Source organism: Cynocephalus volans, chromosome 3 (assembly GCF_027409185.1).
Source record: "Cynocephalus volans isolate mCynVol1 chromosome 3, mCynVol1.pri, whole genome shotgun sequence".
Lineage (NCBI taxonomy): Eukaryota > Metazoa > Chordata > Mammalia > Dermoptera > Cynocephalidae > Cynocephalus > Cynocephalus volans.
Window position 1 is genome coordinate 73,971,789 of NC_084462.1, and position 19,711 is coordinate 73,991,499.

General features: G+C 38.4%; 1 protein-coding gene across 9 annotated transcripts in view; it reads left to right on the forward strand.

The window, feature by feature from the left end:
* DENND4A (DENN domain containing 4A) overlaps positions 1-19,711 on the forward strand; it is a 142,489-nt gene that overhangs the window by 27,486 nt on the left and 95,292 nt on the right. For 6 of the 9 annotated variants that reach the window (XM_063092163.1, XM_063092167.1, XM_063092168.1 and 3 more), the window contains exons 2-6: positions 5,341-5,419; positions 7,121-7,197; positions 8,413-8,543; positions 12,367-12,699; positions 15,935-16,184. In XM_063092163.1, coding sequence (XP_062948233.1) covers positions 12,389-12,699; positions 15,935-16,184 — 561 coding nt within the window. In that variant the 5' untranslated portion in view covers positions 5,341-5,419; positions 7,121-7,197; positions 8,413-8,543; positions 12,367-12,388. The remainder of the gene's footprint in view (positions 1-5,340; positions 5,420-7,120; positions 7,198-8,412; positions 8,544-12,366; positions 12,700-15,934; positions 16,185-19,711) is intronic. The other 3 variants (XM_063092164.1, XM_063092165.1, XM_063092166.1) reach the window with 3 other exon arrangements.

The window sequence follows — 19,711 nt, forward strand, 5'->3', positions numbered from 1 at the left end:
CTAATTTCTGGGTGAGGGGCAGTGTTGCCATTTAACATAGTAAAAGACTCCTTTTTAAATATTCTTATACAAGTATATCTAGGAATTCCCTCTGTAGTTCTGTAGCATTATTTTATGTTGTCTGCTTGTTTCCAGTCTGTAACTTGTCCATGATAAGAAAATTTATCTCAGAATTAAAGAGATTGGTCTTCATTGTGATTTGGTAGATGATCACCCTCTGCCTCTTTATCTTGTGTGGACATATATATGTCTGTGTATTTATATGTTTATATAATCATGTTCAAGAATAATGTGAGTAAGTGTGACCAAGAAGTCTTAGCAGTCCATATATGCTTATACTTTGTGCACCTATTTTGTAAGGAGTATTGCTTTTGGAAACATTATCTTTTCCTTTCCTAGGCTGCAGGAGTATGTACTTTCTGATAAAACTATACCACTCCACAGAGATTAGGGACAGTGGGGATGGAGTGATTGGGAGGGAGGTTTGTGTGTGCTTATAAAAGGCCACCACCAGGGATCCTTGTGATGGAACTGCTCTTTATCTTGACTTTGGCAATGGGTGCACGGTGTTATGCACATGTGATAAAACTGCATAGAACTAAATACACACAAGTACACATACACATGAATACAAATAAAACTGGGAAAATCAGAATAAGATAGGTAAATTGTGTCAATGTCAGTATCCCAACCAAGATATTGTACTATAATTTTATAAGATGTTACCATTGGGAAAAACTGGATAAAAGGTATACCAGATTTCTGTTATTTCTTTCAAGTGAATTTTAATCTGTAGTTATCTCAAAGTAAAAGTTCCAATTAAAAATAATAGCAATTTAAAGAAGTCTCTGTTGTGAAAGAAGGGGATGGGATGCTGGAAGCGGAGGTTGAAATGATGTAGGGTTGTGAACCAGAGTGTAGGCATCTTTAGAAGCTGGAAAAGGTAAGGAAATAAATTCTCCCTTGAAGCCCCCAGGCAGAATGTAGCCCCGCCAAATGAATTTTGGACGTCTGACCACTAGAACAGTAAAGGAATAAATATGTGCTGTTTGAAGATGATGGAATAGATGGTACCCAGCGTCATCCTCTCCCACAGTCAACCATTTACAACTATTAAAAAGCAATGACAGCCAAGCTGGGGCTGCTAGAGCTCAAGCGGGGAGGAGAGACCTACGGAGTTAAGTTCTCCTAAGAGACTTACGATGAGAGAAAGAAAGGACTGATCCAACCATTTTGAGCCCCAACCACTTCAAGGCTGGCCCTGGTGAGCACACAGAGCAAGAGCTGGCAAAAGCTGTGACTATGCCCTTTGTATGATGTTGCTTGGAGGCTACGGGGGAGAAGAGGGCCTTGGTGGCCCCCAGGCCTGCAAGACCACTAACAGGGTTCTCATGGACCCACATAGGAGTGAGGGGCCACAGAAAACTGAAAAACGGAGTCACTCAGAGGCCAGTGAGTCATCACAAGGAACTGGTGCATGGTCTGTCTCATGGGAAGTGTTTGGAATGTGGGAGGTAGGGGAGATGGGCCCACCAGGGGGACACTGGGGCACAGCATGGACAGCTGATCTGCCCTCCAATCAGCACAGGTCCACTCAGTGGAGATTGGACAGGAATAGAGAACTGCAGGGGGTGCAATTTTCTGAAAAGACTCAGGCCCAGACCAGAGTTTCCATGCAACCCAGGTGTATTGGACCTCACAAGACCCAGAAGTGCTTACAGGGCCAACAGTTAAAACCTGAGCTGCACCAAAAGCCTTCCCCAGAGAATCAGCAGCAAAGCAATTTAGCTCAGCCACAGGGCTCAAGTGCTGGTTCCCATAGGATGTTCCCCCATTTTAGAAGTAAGCAAAGGACAACAGATTAGTTCCAGTGCAGAGTTTAAGTGGTGGGGGTAGCTAATAATCCAACACAGAACTGAAAGAAAACACAAAAAACCCACAGATTAGAGACAAAGTTCTCATATTAACCAGTAGAGGTCTAACACCACCAAAAAATACCTATAAAACCTGGAAGGACCAGAAGCCCTCCAGGATCCCAAGCTGGAGTGGGAGAAGGGCGGAGGGCCTCAGCCACACCACCCCCGCATGTCCGCATCCAGCCCAGCAACAACGAGCAGGCTGCTGCAGGAAGCGCCCTGAGCTCCTAAGCTGGGGCGGGAGGTGGTGGGGCTGAGGGCCTCAGCCAAACCCTGCAACATTTGCATCCAGCCTAGCAATTACCACTTAGCCAGTGCCAGAAGCACCCCAGGCTCTGGAGCTGGGGCTGTGGGGGGCCAAGGGCCTCAGCCACGCCCCCAGCATCTGCATCCAGCCCAGCAGGGACTGCAGAGCCACTGCTGGAAGTGCCCTGGGCTCCTGAGCTGGGGCAATGTGGGGCTGAAGGCTTCAGCCAAGCCTCATAATGTCTGCACCCAACCCAGTGATGACCACCAAGTCACAGCTGGAAGCGGTCTGGGCTCCTGGAGTTGGGGGGCTGAAGGCCTCAGCCATGCTCCCCTGAAGTCTGCATTGAGCCCAGTCATGATTGAGCTGCCACTGGAAGCCCCCTGGGCTCCTCTTTTGGAATGAGGGGGGGTGCCGCAGGCCTGGACCGCACCCCCCCTTCCTCCTCCCACCCATCTCCCACCCATTTTCCTCTCCCCATCCCCCCAACTGCTCCGTAACAACATCTTAGAATGTAAAAAATAATAATAATAAATGAATTTTTAAAATATATAAAGATGTCTCTGCTGAAAGATTTGTGATTTAACACATGTAGCTGCAGGAAGCACATTGATAAATCATTCTATGGAGCATGACTTTCCATTTATAATCGGGATACCCTATTAAATAGATTTTACTAATTTTCTGTTCCACCTTTTCATGTGCACATATGGAAAGTAAAGCAATAGCTGTGATGTGTTGTCTCCATTAGCAAAAGAAGAACTTTGCAAACACTTAAGTATGCTAGTTTTATATCAGCCTCATTTTCTGTCAAGTAGAAAATCAGTTAATTCTAACAGTGGTTAAATATTTTCATACAATTTATGGGACCAAAGTTTTTGGAAGTTTACTCTGTCAAAGAGGAAACATTTGTTATTATTGTGAAGATGCTGTAAATTAATCTAAAAACTCAACATTGAAGAAAATGCTGTTTGTTTTTTGAGTAATAATACAAATATTAAGCTTAGTGCAGCATAGAGTTGTGGTCAAAACACTGTTCTTTATTAAGAAACTCAATGTAGCAGAAAATGTATTTGGAATTGGTTGTAGCACATTCATAATTAATAATTGCATCTCTTCATGCCTGATATTCTACCAATAAAATAACTATAATTTTCAAAATTTACAAGTATTTTTGTATACATACTTGTAAATTGCATAAATTTACAAGTATTTTTATGTATAAGTATCTTTATATATATTTTATGAACTAGGAAATTTTTGTTATGATCAGATACTGAATTTTTAAAAAATATTTCAGTAGGTCAGTATTTACATTGTCTGTTTGCTGTCAGCAATAAGATTTTAGAAATATTTGAAAAATATATATACCTTTCCAAATTTACTGACTGAAATTTCTGAGCAAGCCTGAAGTGGAGTGGTATCCTAGTTTTTAAAAACACACATATCTATTCTGATCATTTTTAGCAGTCCAAAAGGTATTAAGATTATACTCACATTCTTTCTATTTTTTTTATATATAGTGACTTAATTTTTTATTTTGTTATTGTTTTATATTTTTTTATTTTATCAATATACAGTGTAGTTGATTTTCGTGTCCCTTTACCGATTCTTCCCTCCCTCTCCCCAACTCCCACCTATCAACGTCATATGTGTTCACTTGTCTTAACAAGTTCAAGGAATTGTGATTGTTGTGTCGTCTTCCCTGCACCCCCGTTTGTTTGTGTATTTATTTTTAGCTCCCACAAATAAGTGAGAACTTGTGGTATTTCTCTTTCTGTGCCTGACTTATTTCACTTAATATAATTTTTTCTAAGTCCATCCATGTTTCTGTGAATGGTAGTATTTCGTTCTTTTTTAACAGAGTAGAATTCCATTTTGTAGATATACCGCATTTTCCATATCCACTCATCTGATGATGGCCATTTGGGCTGGTTCCAACTCTTGGCTACTGTAAATAGTGCTGCAATAAACATTGGAGTACAGGTATCCCTTCAACATGATGATTTCCATTCCTCTGGGTATATTCCTAGCAGTAGAATAGCTGGGTCATATGGTAGATCTATCTGTAATTGTTTGAGGAATCTCCAAATCATTTTCCATAAAGGCTGTACCATTTTTCAGTCCCACCAACAGTGTAGGAGGGTTCCTTTTTCTCCACAACCTTGCCAGCATTTATCATTCTCAGTCTTTCTTTTTACTGTCCACTCCAAGACAATTCATCAAATTTTTGACTCAAATAATTTAGGTGCTTTGCTGCCTTCTCTCTCACTTCTCACAGACACACACATAAAGACCAACCAACTTAGGTATATTTTGTATTTGTTGCCACTCCTATTTCCCTGTTTTAGTAGATATTCCACATTGGTTAAAGCTGTGGTTTCTTCCTCTTGATATGTTTGTAATTTCTTCACTTCAACTTGTTTTCCTGCAAAAGTTTTTGACTCTTACTGAAACTCTTTGTATATGCATGTGTCCAGTGTTGTAAAGCTAACCTACAGTGAACTGGTACAGTACAGTTGGTCTGGCTGTGCTCTAAGACTTTGTCAGTGGCATCATCTTTCTATTTGGTGTTTAAAATGACTCATAATTACAAGTTACTAAATTATTCAGTGTAAAGAAAATGTAGTATGGTGTGTAAAATCCCATAATACAGCATTGCCTATTATATTGGTCAGAAGACTTTAGTTCCTTGACAAGATCCCTGCCATATCTGCTCTTAGGATTTGATATAACCAATTCTGTTCAAACAATATCTTTAACATTTGTAATAAAGATAGAGTACTTTTGGGTATTGACTTATTTGAAAAATGTTATGTATATGGAAGTTCCTTTTTTTTTTTTTTAAATATGTATCTGTTCTTGACTAAATGCTTTTGTTTTTGTTTTTGTTTTTTTTCCTGACATCTTGCTGGTATAGGGATCTGAACCTTTGACCTTGGTGTTATCAGCACCATACTCTCCCAAGTGAGCTAACTGGCCAGCCCTAAAATGTGGTTTTTGGAAGAGCTAGTATTTGAAAATCATTTATCGGCTCTAACCATATGAAAACAATATATGCAATCATTTTGTTTAAAAATTATCATTGTTAACAGAATTTAAGTGTCCATAGGCATATTAGGGGGAAATATTTGATTGGAATTAATTTAAGCTCAATTCTTGTTCTTTTCCATACAGTATTTCTCAAACTCTGAGGCCTGAAGAATTCACACATTTAGATATGGCTTCATTTTCAGAAAGAGACTTTTGGTAATGTGTAAGTAGTTTTTGTTTTTTATTTCAGTTTGTTTCAACTAGCTGTTTTCTGTATTAAACACAGTGAAACCTTAATTTACAGAACTCTTGAGGATTTGGAACATATTTACCACAGAATAATTATGAGTAATAAGTGACACAGAATAATTTGTTGAAAGAAGATGTGCCTTGGATCAGTATTAATTCAACACTATTTATTAAAGGAAAAATCCTCAGTGTAAAGAATATTGGATTGAGGGACTTGAGTTCTTGCCCAGGCTCTGCCACTAAACTAGCTGGGTATCCTTAAGTAAGCCACCTCCTGTGCTTCAGTTTTTTTGGCTATAAAATGCGGGATTGGACTGTGATTGATAATAAGATCTCTTTCCCTCTATATGTCTATTATTCCTATCTTAAGTTTTTTTATAAATCAAGGTTTGATAATCTTTCAAAAGAGCTGTCAAATTACCAATTTATGTTTTGATTTTATGTTGTTAGTTTTTTGCTTGGGGATAGGTATTGGGGTCAGTGGTTCTAAAGTAGATTAGGGGACAAGTAAGCCCCTCTTGCTCAAGAAATCAGTCTTACATAGTCCATCAGTTTGGGGTATAAATCTTACTTTTAAAATTAAGTTTGCTTTGGGTGAGTTAAACCTTTTTTAACAAAATGTCAACATATTGTTAAATATGATACACAAATAAAATTTCTTTCAAAAATCTCCATGGTTGGTGGGACTGCAAAATGGTGCAGCCTCTATGGAAAATGGTATGGAGGTTCCTTAAACAATTGCAAATAGATCTACCATACGACCCAGCCATCCCACTGTTGGGAATATACCCAGAGGAATGGAAATCATCAAGTAGAAGGTATACCTGTTCCCCAGTGTTCATCGCAGCACTCTTTACAATAGCCAAGAGTTGGAACCAGCCCAAATGTCCATCATCGGATGAGTGGATACGGAAAATGTGGTACATCTACACAATGGAATACTACTCAGCTATAAAAACGAATGAAATACTGCCATTTGCAACAACATGGATGGACCTTGAGAGAATTATATTAAGTGAAACAAGTCAGGCACAGAAAGAGAAATACGACATGTTCTCACTTATTGGAGGGAGCTAAAAATTAATATATAAATTCACACACACACACACACACACACAAACCGGGGGGGTGGGTGGGAAGAAGATATAACAACCACAATTATTTGAAGTTGATACGACAAGCAAACAGAAAGGACATTGTTGGGGGGGAGGGGGGGAGGGAGAAGGGAGGAAGGTTTTGGTGATGGGGAGCAATAATCAGCTACAATGTATATCAACAAAATAAAATTAAAAAAAAAAAAAAAAATCTCCATGGGATGCTAATGCTGAAGGAGTGCCAGTTTTCAAGGAGGTGGGGGGAAGGGAAAATGAAGTAGTGGTAACTTCTGTGCATGGGGCTTTTGGGGAGAAACTGATAGGGAAACTTTGGGCAGGGTGAAAGCAAGCATTTGGAATCTGGAAGGATGATAGGAGAAAAGATGGCTAGAGGTGGAATGAAAATATAGAAAGATGAGGAAAGGCAGAATTAAATAAGAAACTTCGAAGGCAGGGGCTATTGCTTTCATCATTGTTGTCACCTGCTCCTAGAATAGTGTCTAATCTTAATAAGGATTTATTAAAAATTTGTTGAATAAATGAATAAATTACTTATTTAATGAATTTCTAATTTTGCCTAGGGCCTTGATCATGGTGGTTATTGGTTACTGGACTCAAATCATCTAGTTTATCCATGTCAACAACTACAGTATTTAAGGTAATTGAGATTCAGAAAAGTGATTCTGAGGCCCACCCCGTGGTGCACTCGGGAGAGTGTGGCACTGGGAGTGCAGCGACGCTCCTGCCACGGGTTCAGATCCTATATAGGAATGGCTGGTGCGCTCACTGGCTGAGCGCGGTCCAGCCGGTCACAAAAAAGACAAAAAAAAAAAAAAGAAAAGTGATTCTGAATTATAGAGAAAAAAACATTATGTTTAGTATAATATGCTTGAGGAAGGTTATAAAGCAAATATTCATTTAATAGATATATATATATATATATCTTTTTGGTGGCTGGCTGGCACAGGGATCTGAACCCTTGGCTTTGGCCAGTGCAGGGATCTAAATCCTTGCTCTAAAATAAATATTTTTAAAGTGCCTTCCTACCATACTTTGGGTACTAGTTGGGAGTGGAAAAATGAGGTACTGGTCATAGTACATATATTTCTATTTGGTAGAATGCTATGTAGCCCTTTAGTATAATTATGAAGATTATAGCAATTTGGAAAATGCTTACTAAGTAAAAAGTACAACTATTTGTGTTCTATGATTATAACTGTGTATGAGGACTAGACGGATGCATTCTGTTCTCAAAGAAGACTAGTAAAAATGGTGAAATACAAACCTGATTTATTATCATGAATGAGGTTGTAGATTTTCTTTTTTTTCCAGTTTGTGTAATTCATAAAGTTTAAATGAAAGTCCACATAAATTTAAATTGTTTTGAAAAATATAGTAAACAAATTGACTAGAAAGAAGCAAAAGTATGTAGTCAAAGAGGAAAAAAGCAAAGTTGTATTTGAAGGACAGTAGATAGATTACCATGGTAGAAGAAAGATGAAAGATGAAGTTTAGAAAAGATGGGAATGAGGGTTTGTAGTTTAGTTTTGATAATGTAAGAAAAGAGAGCTAAAATAGGTTAACTGGGGAATTACGTGTAAAAAAAATAAAAAGCAAATTTTCTTCTGGCTTATTTAAGTGAACTGGAATGGGGGGGAGGAGTTGAACTGGTCCATTGTGTTATTGACCATTTTCATGTATACATCTAAGTTTGTAACTATTTTTCAGGCCTTATCTGGAATGCTTTTGCTCCTTTATCATTCAGTAATAGTTAATAATTTTGCAAAACTTTTTATGTCCAGAATTTTTTGTTTTTCATATAGTTTAAAAATGTTTCTTCTGATTTTTATTCTTGCCTTTTTCTTGTCCTTAGTGTCAGCCTAAGTTGCAAATGTTAATTACTTTGACCTAATGGAGAGAGAGGTGAAATAAAAAAAATCTGAATTGACTGGGCAGAAATTGAAAGGGAGAAAAACAACTCAATTTCCATTACTTGATGAATGGGTAAGAGCTTTCTTGTGATGACTTCTCAACTTAGATCTCTTGAACCTTTTAGGAATAGAGAGCATATCCTTTTTTTCTATTTTCAAAGAAAATAAATATAATTGAAAGTGAAATACTAGCTAAGCAGGTATCTGAAATTTTAAGATGCCTATAAACATTTTATCTTATGAGCTGACTCCTCAAGTTATCTATATCATGTTGAACAAAGAATTTAAAAAACAATCATTGGTTAATGATATAGTATTATTGTTACTTGAGCTTGACTAAAGTTATTTCAGGGTATTATATTACTGTGATTTTTTGGAGAACTGTTGGATCAAATGCGTCTTTTCTGTGGTCCCCAGTTTCCAAAAATGAATTTAAAGAAATTTAAGTAGTAATTGTTTAGGGGTTTTTGCTCTGATGTGCAACACTGAAAGTCCAAGTTTTGTGTGTGACTAGGAATGCTTTCCTCAAATGTTCTTTTCAAGTAATTTATGGTGGCTCTTGCCAACGCAAGGCATTTTGTCTTAATTTATGTCTAATATTTTTCATGAGTAGAGCAAATTTCACATGCCAGTGTGAGTCTCTTGGTTTAATGGAATTGTTAGGAAATGCTTATTATTCATTTCTATATTAATGATTTTCAGTATTTTCTTTGCCTTGTAATTTTTAACCATGTCTTCCCTCTAGCTTCTATACCCCAAACTTATTTAAAAAGAGTTGATTTAAAATTAAATGTACAGGTACATTTCCAGTATTATGGACTCTTCCTGATAAATCTTTCAAGATGTCATCTGGAATGTTGCCAGCTATGTTCTTGGCATTATATACTTTGCCAATTGTGCCTTAAAATATTTTACCTGCCTTTCCAACAACCCCCTTCCCCAAATGAATAAATAGAAAACAACAAGGCAAGGGAACTGGTGATATATAATTTACTTTTCTGTCAGTAAATGTAAGAGGATTTTATCACCACTTTAAAATTGATTATTCTTTTCTTATATTTATTGATAAAGAACAGTAACTTATTCCCTTTTAGTTATCATTTACTGTATTCAATTGTGAATGAGTTCAAACTATTAAAATTCATTAACCAGGAAGATCTAATAAAAAGGAATATTTCATACAAATTTCTCCCAAATATTTGGGTTATTAGTATAATTGTTGTTTATTTCCAAGGCTACCGTAGTAGTTTTCAAAAAGCCGTATTAATATATATGTTTTCATGATAGTACTATTTCCATGCTCTCTCCTTTCTTTCTGCACAGGAAGACATAAAACTGTATTGTATGCAATAGTGACTATATGTTTTAAATAAAGTTAAGTTAGAGTCCAAGGAGTATGTTTTAATCTCTTCATTATAATGAAAGTGCTGTCCCAACGTAATTTTTAAGACTGTGCCTATCAAGTTTATAATTGGAAATTCATGCACACATAAAAGCATCTAAACACTTATAGAGGCTGAGCTGATGTAACTTTTGACCCAGTAATTCTACTTCAGTAAATTTATCCTGAAGAAATAAAGAGTTATAGCCAGAGGTTTATGTTCAAGGGTATTTATTGTAGCATTTAAAAAATATTAGCAAAATAAGTAGAAGTAATAAACAAGAAGCAGATAGTTAGATTAGTAATAGTATGTTCATAAAAATAAAATTCGATGCAGTCTTTAAAGATTATTTTCAAAGACTAATGAAATGGAGAAAAAAGTAAAATACAAAAGTGCTTTTATTATTATTTTACTACTTTTATTTTTTGGTGGCTGGCCAGCACAGTGATTGAACCCTGGGACCTTGGTGTTACTAGCAACACGCTCTGACCAACTGAGCTAACTGGCCAGTCCCTGTTTTGCTACTTTTTTTCTGAATAGGTGGTCAACTGGGTAAAACTGCTCTTTTTTTATGGAGCATTGTTATATGCAGACATCTGAGAGTGGCCAGTGGTCATTTAACAGTCTTCTCAGGAGAACAGATTTGCTACTACTTTCTTTTTTACTATCAATCCTGGAGGCATTTCTGAGAAGTTTAAGCCCTTTATTATGTGCAGAAATCTTATGTGTAAAGGAATTGCTGCACAGAAGCCATACATATCTAAATAAAACAAGTGGGAACATTTAATCGTCCTTCAGGCTTGTTTTCTAAGCAAATGGTGGGAATATTTACAGAGTATATTTGACAATGAAATACAGATCCCAGGAAGTGGCATGAATTCTGAAAACTCATGACATTAGCAATATAGAAAATTAAACAAGTTTTGGGATTATGATGAAAATGGTGATAATTATATTATAAATGAGTGTATATACTACGTAAGAATTTCTTTGCCCTCAGATATTTTGTAGTCTACAAAGGAAAGTTTGTTTACTCTAAAGTAGTATTTTCTGAAGCATGTTCTAAGGGTTTCTTCTAGTTTTTAAGTGGGAAAATAGAGTTCATTGTTCAGTTAGATGTCGGGGATCCTGTGTTAAGCAAAGTTAATCAGCTGCCTTTATCAAAGGACTGCTAGGTTAGTGTTTATATACGTATTGTAAGTATCTAAAAGAGGCATATAGTAATATACCTAATTTGTTTGTCCATGGAATCCTTTATTGGAACTAAGTCTAACATGAAACACATGCTGGGAAATTCCGTATTGGATTAAACTTTTTTTTTGTAACTGTGGTATATGAAGTACTTCAAAAAGTTTGCGGAAAGGCTTGTATTATCTTTTAATTTTGTTTTTCTGCAAACTTTTTGAAGTGCCCTCATGTAAGTAATGACAGTACAGTGGAGAGTATTCTCCTAGTTAAAGAAAAAAAAAGGTTTAAATGACACTAGACAACTGAAGGAGATTTTGCTATTAAAGTATTTGCAAATACATGATAGATTCTACTTAGTGTTTTTTCTTTGAATTTGTTATAAATGTGCATAATTGTTATAATCTCTTACCTACTTTTATTATTTGAAATTCTTCTGTTTGTTGTTTCAGCTGAGACTCATTCCTGGTAGATTTTTTTCTTGTCTGTTTTTGTAGATTGGAATAGGAGTTTATCTTCAGCTGGAATTTATCTGTGGAAAACCTGGGTTGAGATTATACCCTCTAGAACTGTTTTGCATTTGCTTCCCCAGGGGTGTCACTAGCCTGGAACACTTTTATTACTAATTTCTCAGTTTGGATCTTCCTGGGACCATGCAGATGGCATAAATTCAGTGCCCAGATTTAAGAGTGGTAGGCCTATTCTGAATTCTCAGAGGAGAACCTCTTTACTGCCCCAAACCCAGGGCTCAGATTGAGGCAAACTTTATCATCTCCCTGTGCCAGTGGATGGGTTTTTAAAACTCACTGTTTAACTGGGGGTATAGTCCTTTGAAGCTCTTGGCTTTATATAGGTGTCTCAGTTCCAATTGCCTATCTATGTAGTCCTAAGGTCTCATATCCTGTTCCTCTAAGGCATTTAAAAACACAAACTCCTTGATTTTTGAGGAGATAAACAAATTTCTCTACCCAGTATTAGCTTATAGATTGCATTCAATGTTTGGAGCACTGGGAATTTCCCTTACATTCTTACAAGCTAATCTATACATTTAAAAAGATTTTTTTTTGTTGTCTAGCTAGGCAATCTAGGTTTCCATATTGCCAAAATTGGAAATCCATGCATTTCTTTTATAATAGAAAAATTCTAAAGATATTCTCATTTTTTAAAAATGGTATGCTTTTTACATGTAAAATAAAATATGTAACACTAGAATGTTTATTAGGGAGGTAGTGCTCTTTTTGTAGTTTTTTTTATTCTTTTCTGCCCATAAACCACATATATTTACTTGGCTTACTATAGGAGAATACTAGTCTTTCACTTTCTTTTTAGATGTAACCTTCTGTAATGGAAGATGATTGAAGATAAGGGGCCTCGTGTTGCTGACTACTTTGTTGTAGCAGGCTTAACTGATGTTTCAAAGCCTCTTGAAGAAGAAATTCACTTCAATGATGCCTGTCATAAAGTAGCTAAACCAAAAGAACCTATCACAGATGTTTCAGTTATTATTAAGTCTCTTGGGGAGGAAGTGCCACAGGATTATATGTGTATTGATGTTACTCCAACTGGATTGTCAGCTGATCTCAATAATGGAAGTCTTGTTGGGCCACAGATTTACCTTTGCTATAGAAGAGGAAGAGATAAGCCTCCGCTTACAGATCTGGGGTAAGTGTTTTTTAAATCATTTATTGTTATTGATCTGAATAATATGCCTTGTAGGTTTTGTTCATTTTGTTCATTAATAGAGGTATGGCAGTGTTAGAAAAATAGACAAGTTTGTATCTAGAATCCTATATTCTCTTCCTGTGTTCTTTTTGTCCTACAGGTTCCCAGCACTCTCATCCTACCTGGGTTTCTTTCTGTCACAGGCAAGGGAGAGAATTTGAAAAACATTTACAGAAAAGTATCAGAAAAATAATGTTTTATACTAATCAGTAAATGTTTAATTATTTTTAAAGTATGAGAAAAGAATGGCTTTTAAGCATGTTATAGTTATCATTATAGATGGCTTCTTAACTCTGCACATCAAATAAGGATCTTGGGGGTAAATTAGAGCTTCATTTAGGGTACTATATAGAACTTAGGGCTCTTTTTAAAAAATGTATAACAGCTTTATGGAGATATAATTCACATACCATATCATCCACCCATTTAAAGTATGCAATTCACTTGTTTTTAGTATATTCACAGAGTTGTGCAACCGTCACCACGGTGAATTTTAGGACGTTTTTATCATGCCAAAAAGAAACACTATATTCATGAGTAGTTGCTACCCAATTCCCCCTAAACCCGTCAGCCCTAGGCAATCACCAATCTACTCTCTGTCTCTATAGATTTGCCTGTTTGGGACATTTCATATACTTGGAATTATACTATATACGGTCTTGTGACAGGCTTCTTTTGCTTAGCTTAATGTTTTCATGGTTCATCCATGTTATAGTATGTGTCAGTACTTTATTCCTTTTTATAGCTGAGTAACATTTAATCATATGAATATATTACCATTTATCCATTAATCAGTTGATGGATATGTGGGATGTTTCTACTTTTTTGCTATTATGAATAGTGCTGCTGTGAATATTCATGTACAGGTTTTTATGTGGACATATGTTTTTATTTTTCTTGCGTATACACCTAGGAGTGGAATTGTTGGGTCACATGGAAATTCTGTTTAACCTTTTTTTTTTTTTTTTTTTGAAATGTAATCATACATATTTGTGGGGTACAGTGTATTGTTTCAATACATGTATAGTGATTCACTTAGGGTAGATAGCATATCTGTCCCCTGGACATTTATCTTTTCTTTGTGGTGATTATGGTCAAGATCCTCTTTTCTAGCTATTTAGAAATATCCAGTATCGGGCCAGCCCGTGGCTCACTCGGGAGAGTGCAGTGATGATAACACCAAGGCCACGGGTTCGGATCCTATATAGGGATGGCTGGTTGGCTCACTGGCTGAGTGTGGTGCTGACAACAGCAAGTCAAGGGTTGAGATCCCCTTACTGGTCATCTTTAAAAAAACAAACAAACAAACAAAAAAAACGGTATGATATTATTACCTCTAGTCAGCCTAGAACACCAGAATTTATTCTTCTTATCTACCTGTAACTTTGTACCTGTTAATCCACCACTTGCCCTCATGCTAGGGTTTAACCTTTTGAGTAACTGCGAGATTGTTTTCCAAAGCAGCTGCACCATTTTGCATTCTCACTATTGGTTTATGAAGGTTCCAGTTTCTCTACATTCTACCCAACATTTTATATTTTCATTTTGATTATAGCTGTCCTAGTGGGTGTAAAATGGTATCTCATTATGTTCTTCTTGATTTGCATTCACCTCATGGCTAATGATGTTGAGCATCTTTTCATGTGCTTATTGACAAGTTTGTATATCTTTACCTTTACCCAATTTTTAATTGGCCTTGTCTTTTTATTGTTGAATTGAAATAGTTCTTTACATATTCTAGGTACAGTCCTTTACAGTTGTATGACTTACAAATATTTTCTTCCATTCTGCAGGTCTTTTCATTTTGTTTATGGTATCCTTTGAAGTCAAAAAGTTTAGATTTTATATTTGAGTGGTATCAGGCTCAGAGACGTTAAGTAACTGTCTAAGGTAATGCAGCTAGTAATAGGTGGTAGGTATTTGAATTCAGATGTGTCAAACTTCTCTGTGCTTAGATGCCTTTTTTTCCTGAAGTTAAAAAAAAACAAAAATAAAAACCAAAAGGAGGAATCTTCCATTAGGGTTAACACAGTTTCTGTGATTAAGCATCAGATTTAGGTCTAGGGCTGGCCAGTTAGCTCACTTGGTTAAAGCCTGGTGTTGATAATACCAAAGTTAAGGGTTCAGATCCCTGTACCGGCAAGCTGCCTCACCCCAACCAAAGAAAAGAAATTTAGCTCTACATTTTCAAAATAAAATGTTGAGAGAAAATTCTATTTTATTTACTGATAGCCAGGACAAAAAGAGAAATTAAAACTTATATTATAAAAAAATTATTTTCTAAAAAGATTATTCCTGATCAGTTCCTTGCACTAAACTTTATTTGTATAATACAGTTTTATTTAAGGGAATATTGATTGATGATGAAGACTTTGCCTTTTTAACAATTTTTCTAGCAAATGCTGAAACACATTTAATGTAGAGCTTTAAATTTTTTTTACTAATGCCAAGGACTTAGCATTAAAGTACAAATCAGTGAATTCTGTGAGGGAATAAACTAAAATCATTCTAAGCATGATGTTTTCTTGATGTCCCCAAGTGCTTTAAGTAAAGTATTTAGAAGACTTAATGAATGGATGGCAGGACTGCCCTTTATTAAACGCCTAGGATTTTACCACAATGAAGGAAAAAAAGAAAAAAAAGCCTAGTCTCTCACCCAGACTTTTGGTTAAAGATAGATTTGAGGTTATATTCTCTACAAAGCCTAAAACTATCTCTTAAAGCTGAGGGAAGTATTGTAGATAAAAGTGTGCAAGCAGGTTCTAAACTGTGGCAGTTTACCCTTTTGTAAAATTTTACTTTTGCCAAAATGCAAGTTGCTTTTTCTAAAGAAGATGGTTGGTTCTAGAGGTAAAAAATAAAATAATTACTAATTCTATTAAGTAGAGTGCTAAAACAAGTGCCTTTGCTTTTAATTATTGCCATTCTCTGGTTCATGTTAGCAAACACAAAGATTTATCTGAATTTTCCCTTAACATTACTTAAATTTTCGGTAGGGAAGAGTTATCCTTTAATTTTATATAGGATTGTACAATTCGAACTTGCAATAAGATTAGAATATTTTTACCACACTGCTACATTTAAGGATCAGTTCAGGATGCCTGAGAATATTACCTTTCATATTTGAGGGTGCTTTGTGTATTTGTATATTTATTTTTTAAAATCTATTTTTTAGGGTTTTATATGACTGGAAAGAAAGATTGAAACAGGGTTGTGAAATTATTCAGAGCACTCCATATGGACGCCCTGCAAATATTAGCGGCAGTACCTCATCACAACGAATTTATATCACTTACCGAAGAGCCTCTGAAAACATGACTCAGAATACGTTGGCTGTCACAGACATATGTATTATTATACCCAGTAAAGGAGAAAATCCGCCACACACATTCTGCAAAGTCGACAAGAATCTCAATAACAGTATGGTAAGTGACTCTTTTGCATTGATAAAATTAACCACTGATGAAAAGAGTGTAATTTTAAATAAATCTTTTTATTTTTATTTTTTTGAAAACAGCGTAGCTAAATTACAGAATTGAAAATATGTTTTTAAAGATGTTAGAGGGGTTGGCCGGTTAGTTCAGTTGGTTAGAGTGTGGTGTTGTAACACCAGGGTCAAGGGTTCAGATCCCCATACCGGCCAGCTGCCAAAAATAAAATATATAAGATGTTAGATATTGTATTTTTGGAAAGTAACTTTAGTTGTACTTTCAAAAGAAGCTATGCAAAAAGCTTTCTTTCTTTTTTTTTTTTTAATTAAAATCATAGGCTGGCCAGTTTGCTTAGTTGTTTAGAGTGTGGTGTTATGACACCAATTTGGATTTCTGTACTGGCCAGCTGTCACCCCCACCCCCCAAAAAACCAAAACGACTTTTCCTCCCTTAGTACAAAGCAATGCAGTAACCGTGCCTACCTCCACTTATGCAGTAGATCCCATACCATACACTTACCTATTTGAGGACATGGCTTCAGCAATTCTCCCTACTGTTTTTGCAAATCATAAGTTTTTCCCTCTATCTTGGGTTATTTCCTCCAGCATGCAAAGCATGTTGCAAGATCTCTGATCTTCACAACACTTCTTGACCTCATGTTCCCCTCCTTCCATTGCCACATTTCATTGTTCTTTACAATAAAACTTCTCGAAAGAGTTGAATATATTCTGTCCCATTTCTCATTTTGATACATTCCAGTTAGCCTTTCATCTCCATCATTCCACCAAGATTTCTCTTGTTGGATTCAGCAATCAATTCTTCCTCTTAATTTTTCAGCAGGTTTTGACAGAGATGACTTCTTCTTTCTTGAAAGAGTGCCAGGAAGAGAGGATGTGTTCTTTTCTTAGGAGTCTCTTGCTTTTTCCTCCTGCCTCACCAGTCATTCCCTTTCTGCCTTTGCCTGATACCTTTCCTCTCTCTAACTTCCATACAATGGAGCGTCTCAGGGTTCAGTCCTCAGATCATTTATCTTCACCATCTAAACTCACTCCCTTGGTGATCTAATCATTTAAATACAGGCAGTGTGTGGATGACTTCTAAATTTATGTGTCTAGCCTGGATCCCTCTAATTCATCACCTCTCCTTGGTTATCTTATCTTATAGAGCATCTCAAATTTAACATGTCCAAAACTGAACTCCTGATGTGCCTCTCCAAACCTGCTTATCCCCATCGTCTTCCTGTCTAGTAAATGGAAATTCCTCACTTTAGTTATTCAGACTTAAAAACCTTGGAGTAATCCTAACCTTTCTCTTCTACTTCTCATGCAGTTCTTCTGTAAACTCTGTTGATTATAATTTCAAAACATATCTTGAACTTGACCACTTCTCAGCCCTTCTATTGCCATAATTCTGGTCCAAGCCATAATCGTGTTACTTCTCCCCCAGGGTGACTGAGACACAAAGGATTACTCAGAGCCCATTTCTTCTGAGCAGTGAGAAGCCCCAAAGGGGTTAATTTCCAGGAACCTCGAGAGAGAGGCATTCCTGCTTTGAAAATTAACATTGAACTGGGGTCTTCTCTCAGTATTTATTCTCCAGGCCAGAAAGTTACAAAAAAGGAACATAGGTGGTTACAAAAAGAACAGTAAGAAAATTGTCATGGCAGAGATCCTAAGATGGCTGTGGCTGCGGCGGTTGGTACTGAGTAGCTGAGGTGGAAAAGGCGGCCACTGGGCCTTAGGCAGCCAGGAAACTTGTGGACCTTCCTCTTGCCGTCTCTTAAGGGAGGACCGCTGCTGGTGGCCGGTCGTGGGGGCTGACTGCCACTTTGCCCTTGGCAGGAGAGGCTGCCTCGTTTACAAGCAACAGCTTTGAAGTGTGGAGCAGGAAAAGAACTGTTTCTTAGCTGCAGCGGCCAGCTGCCCTATTCAGGATTCGAGGTTTCAGGCCAGCATAAAAGAAGATTCCTGGGAGCACCCGAGCCACGCCGCGGGACCGAGTGAGCAGCCTGAGGCGGCAGCTGCCAAGAATGGGGACGGCGACGACGCGGAGGCAGAGAGAGAGCCGCCCGGCCCGGCCCAGCCCCGTGAGTGACCCACAGCCCGGCCCTGCTCGGGGGGCGGACGCCCGCCCGGCTTCCGCCTGCCCCACCGGGCCACTCACCAGCCCTGGGGCTGCCTCCATTTTCTCAGGTGGTGGCGGCTCCGGCCCGGCTTGGCCAGGCCTGTCCTCCTCGCCCGGCTTGGCTCCTCACTGAGCCTTCCCACTTTGCTTGCCCCAGCGCGGGGCTTCCCAGGGCCTGCGGGCCGGCCTCCCCTCCTACTCCCTCTGCAGTTCTCTGGCAGGGCTGGTGGTGTGGGGCGTCCCCAGCCAGTGTCGGGAGGGCAAGGAAGTACGGGCTGGGCCGACTGTCACTCCACTGCACCCTGGGCTCCGGCCCCCGGTAAACTTCCTGTTACCGGGAGGCAGATACCATCTCTGCGGCCACCAGTTCGGAAAAATGCCTAACCGATTTCTGGTTAGGAATAGTGTGGTCGGAGCGTTCCCGAGTTCGTGTGAACCTGCCGACTGTGGGCAGGCACCGGAGTCGGTCCGCGCTGGGGGGATTCAAAGGTGAACCGTGTGCTGCGGGCTCCTCCCCCGAGGAGCTCACGCTCTGGTGTGGGAGATAAGACAAGTACACAAATAACAGCAATACCAGGAGGAAGGTGATAAGTCCCGAGAAGGATCTACACAGTGCTACAAAGGCACCCAGAGCGACCGGTCTTCTGCGCCTAGCAGAAACCTGGTAGACTTCCTGGGCGAGGCAGTGCCGAGCAGGGTCTTGAAGGCCCAGCTGATAGACAAGGGTTGCAGAAGACACGTCCCAGCCCAGCCCAGTGCACACAGAGCGGGGAAACGTCCGGCTAGCGAGGCAGAGACTCGGCAGAAAACACACACCCTGCGGGCTGCCACTGCGAGATCCAGCAGCCCAGCCTAGTGTGCACAGAGTGGGGAGATGTCCGGCTAGGGAGGCGGAGACTCGACAGAAACCACACACCCTGTGGGGCCGCCACTGCATGATCCAGCAGCCCAGGCGAGAGTGCAGGGAACAGGGAGAAGTCCTGCATAGGAAGTGGAAGCTCAGCAGAGACCACACAGCCTGCGGTACCGCCCAGTGATCCAGCAGCCCAGCAGAGTCCAAGCTGACCAGAGAGGTGACCCCCGGAGAGGCCCAAGACCCGAGGCATCCACACACACAAGTCACTAGAGGCCACCTGAGCAGTCACGGAGGTAGCCATACCAAATTGGCAAACACAGCAACATCTTAGTTAGTCAATAGTCTCAAACCGGTGGACTGTGAAACCCCCTGCCACAATGAATAAACATCAAAAAAAAGATACCAGAAATACAAAATATCAAGAAAGTACACCACCAAAAGTTAATAAATCTCAAACTCTAGATCCTATAGAACAAGAAGCCCTTGAAATGACTGACAAGGAATTTCGAGTGATAATTCTAAGGAAACTGAATGAGATACA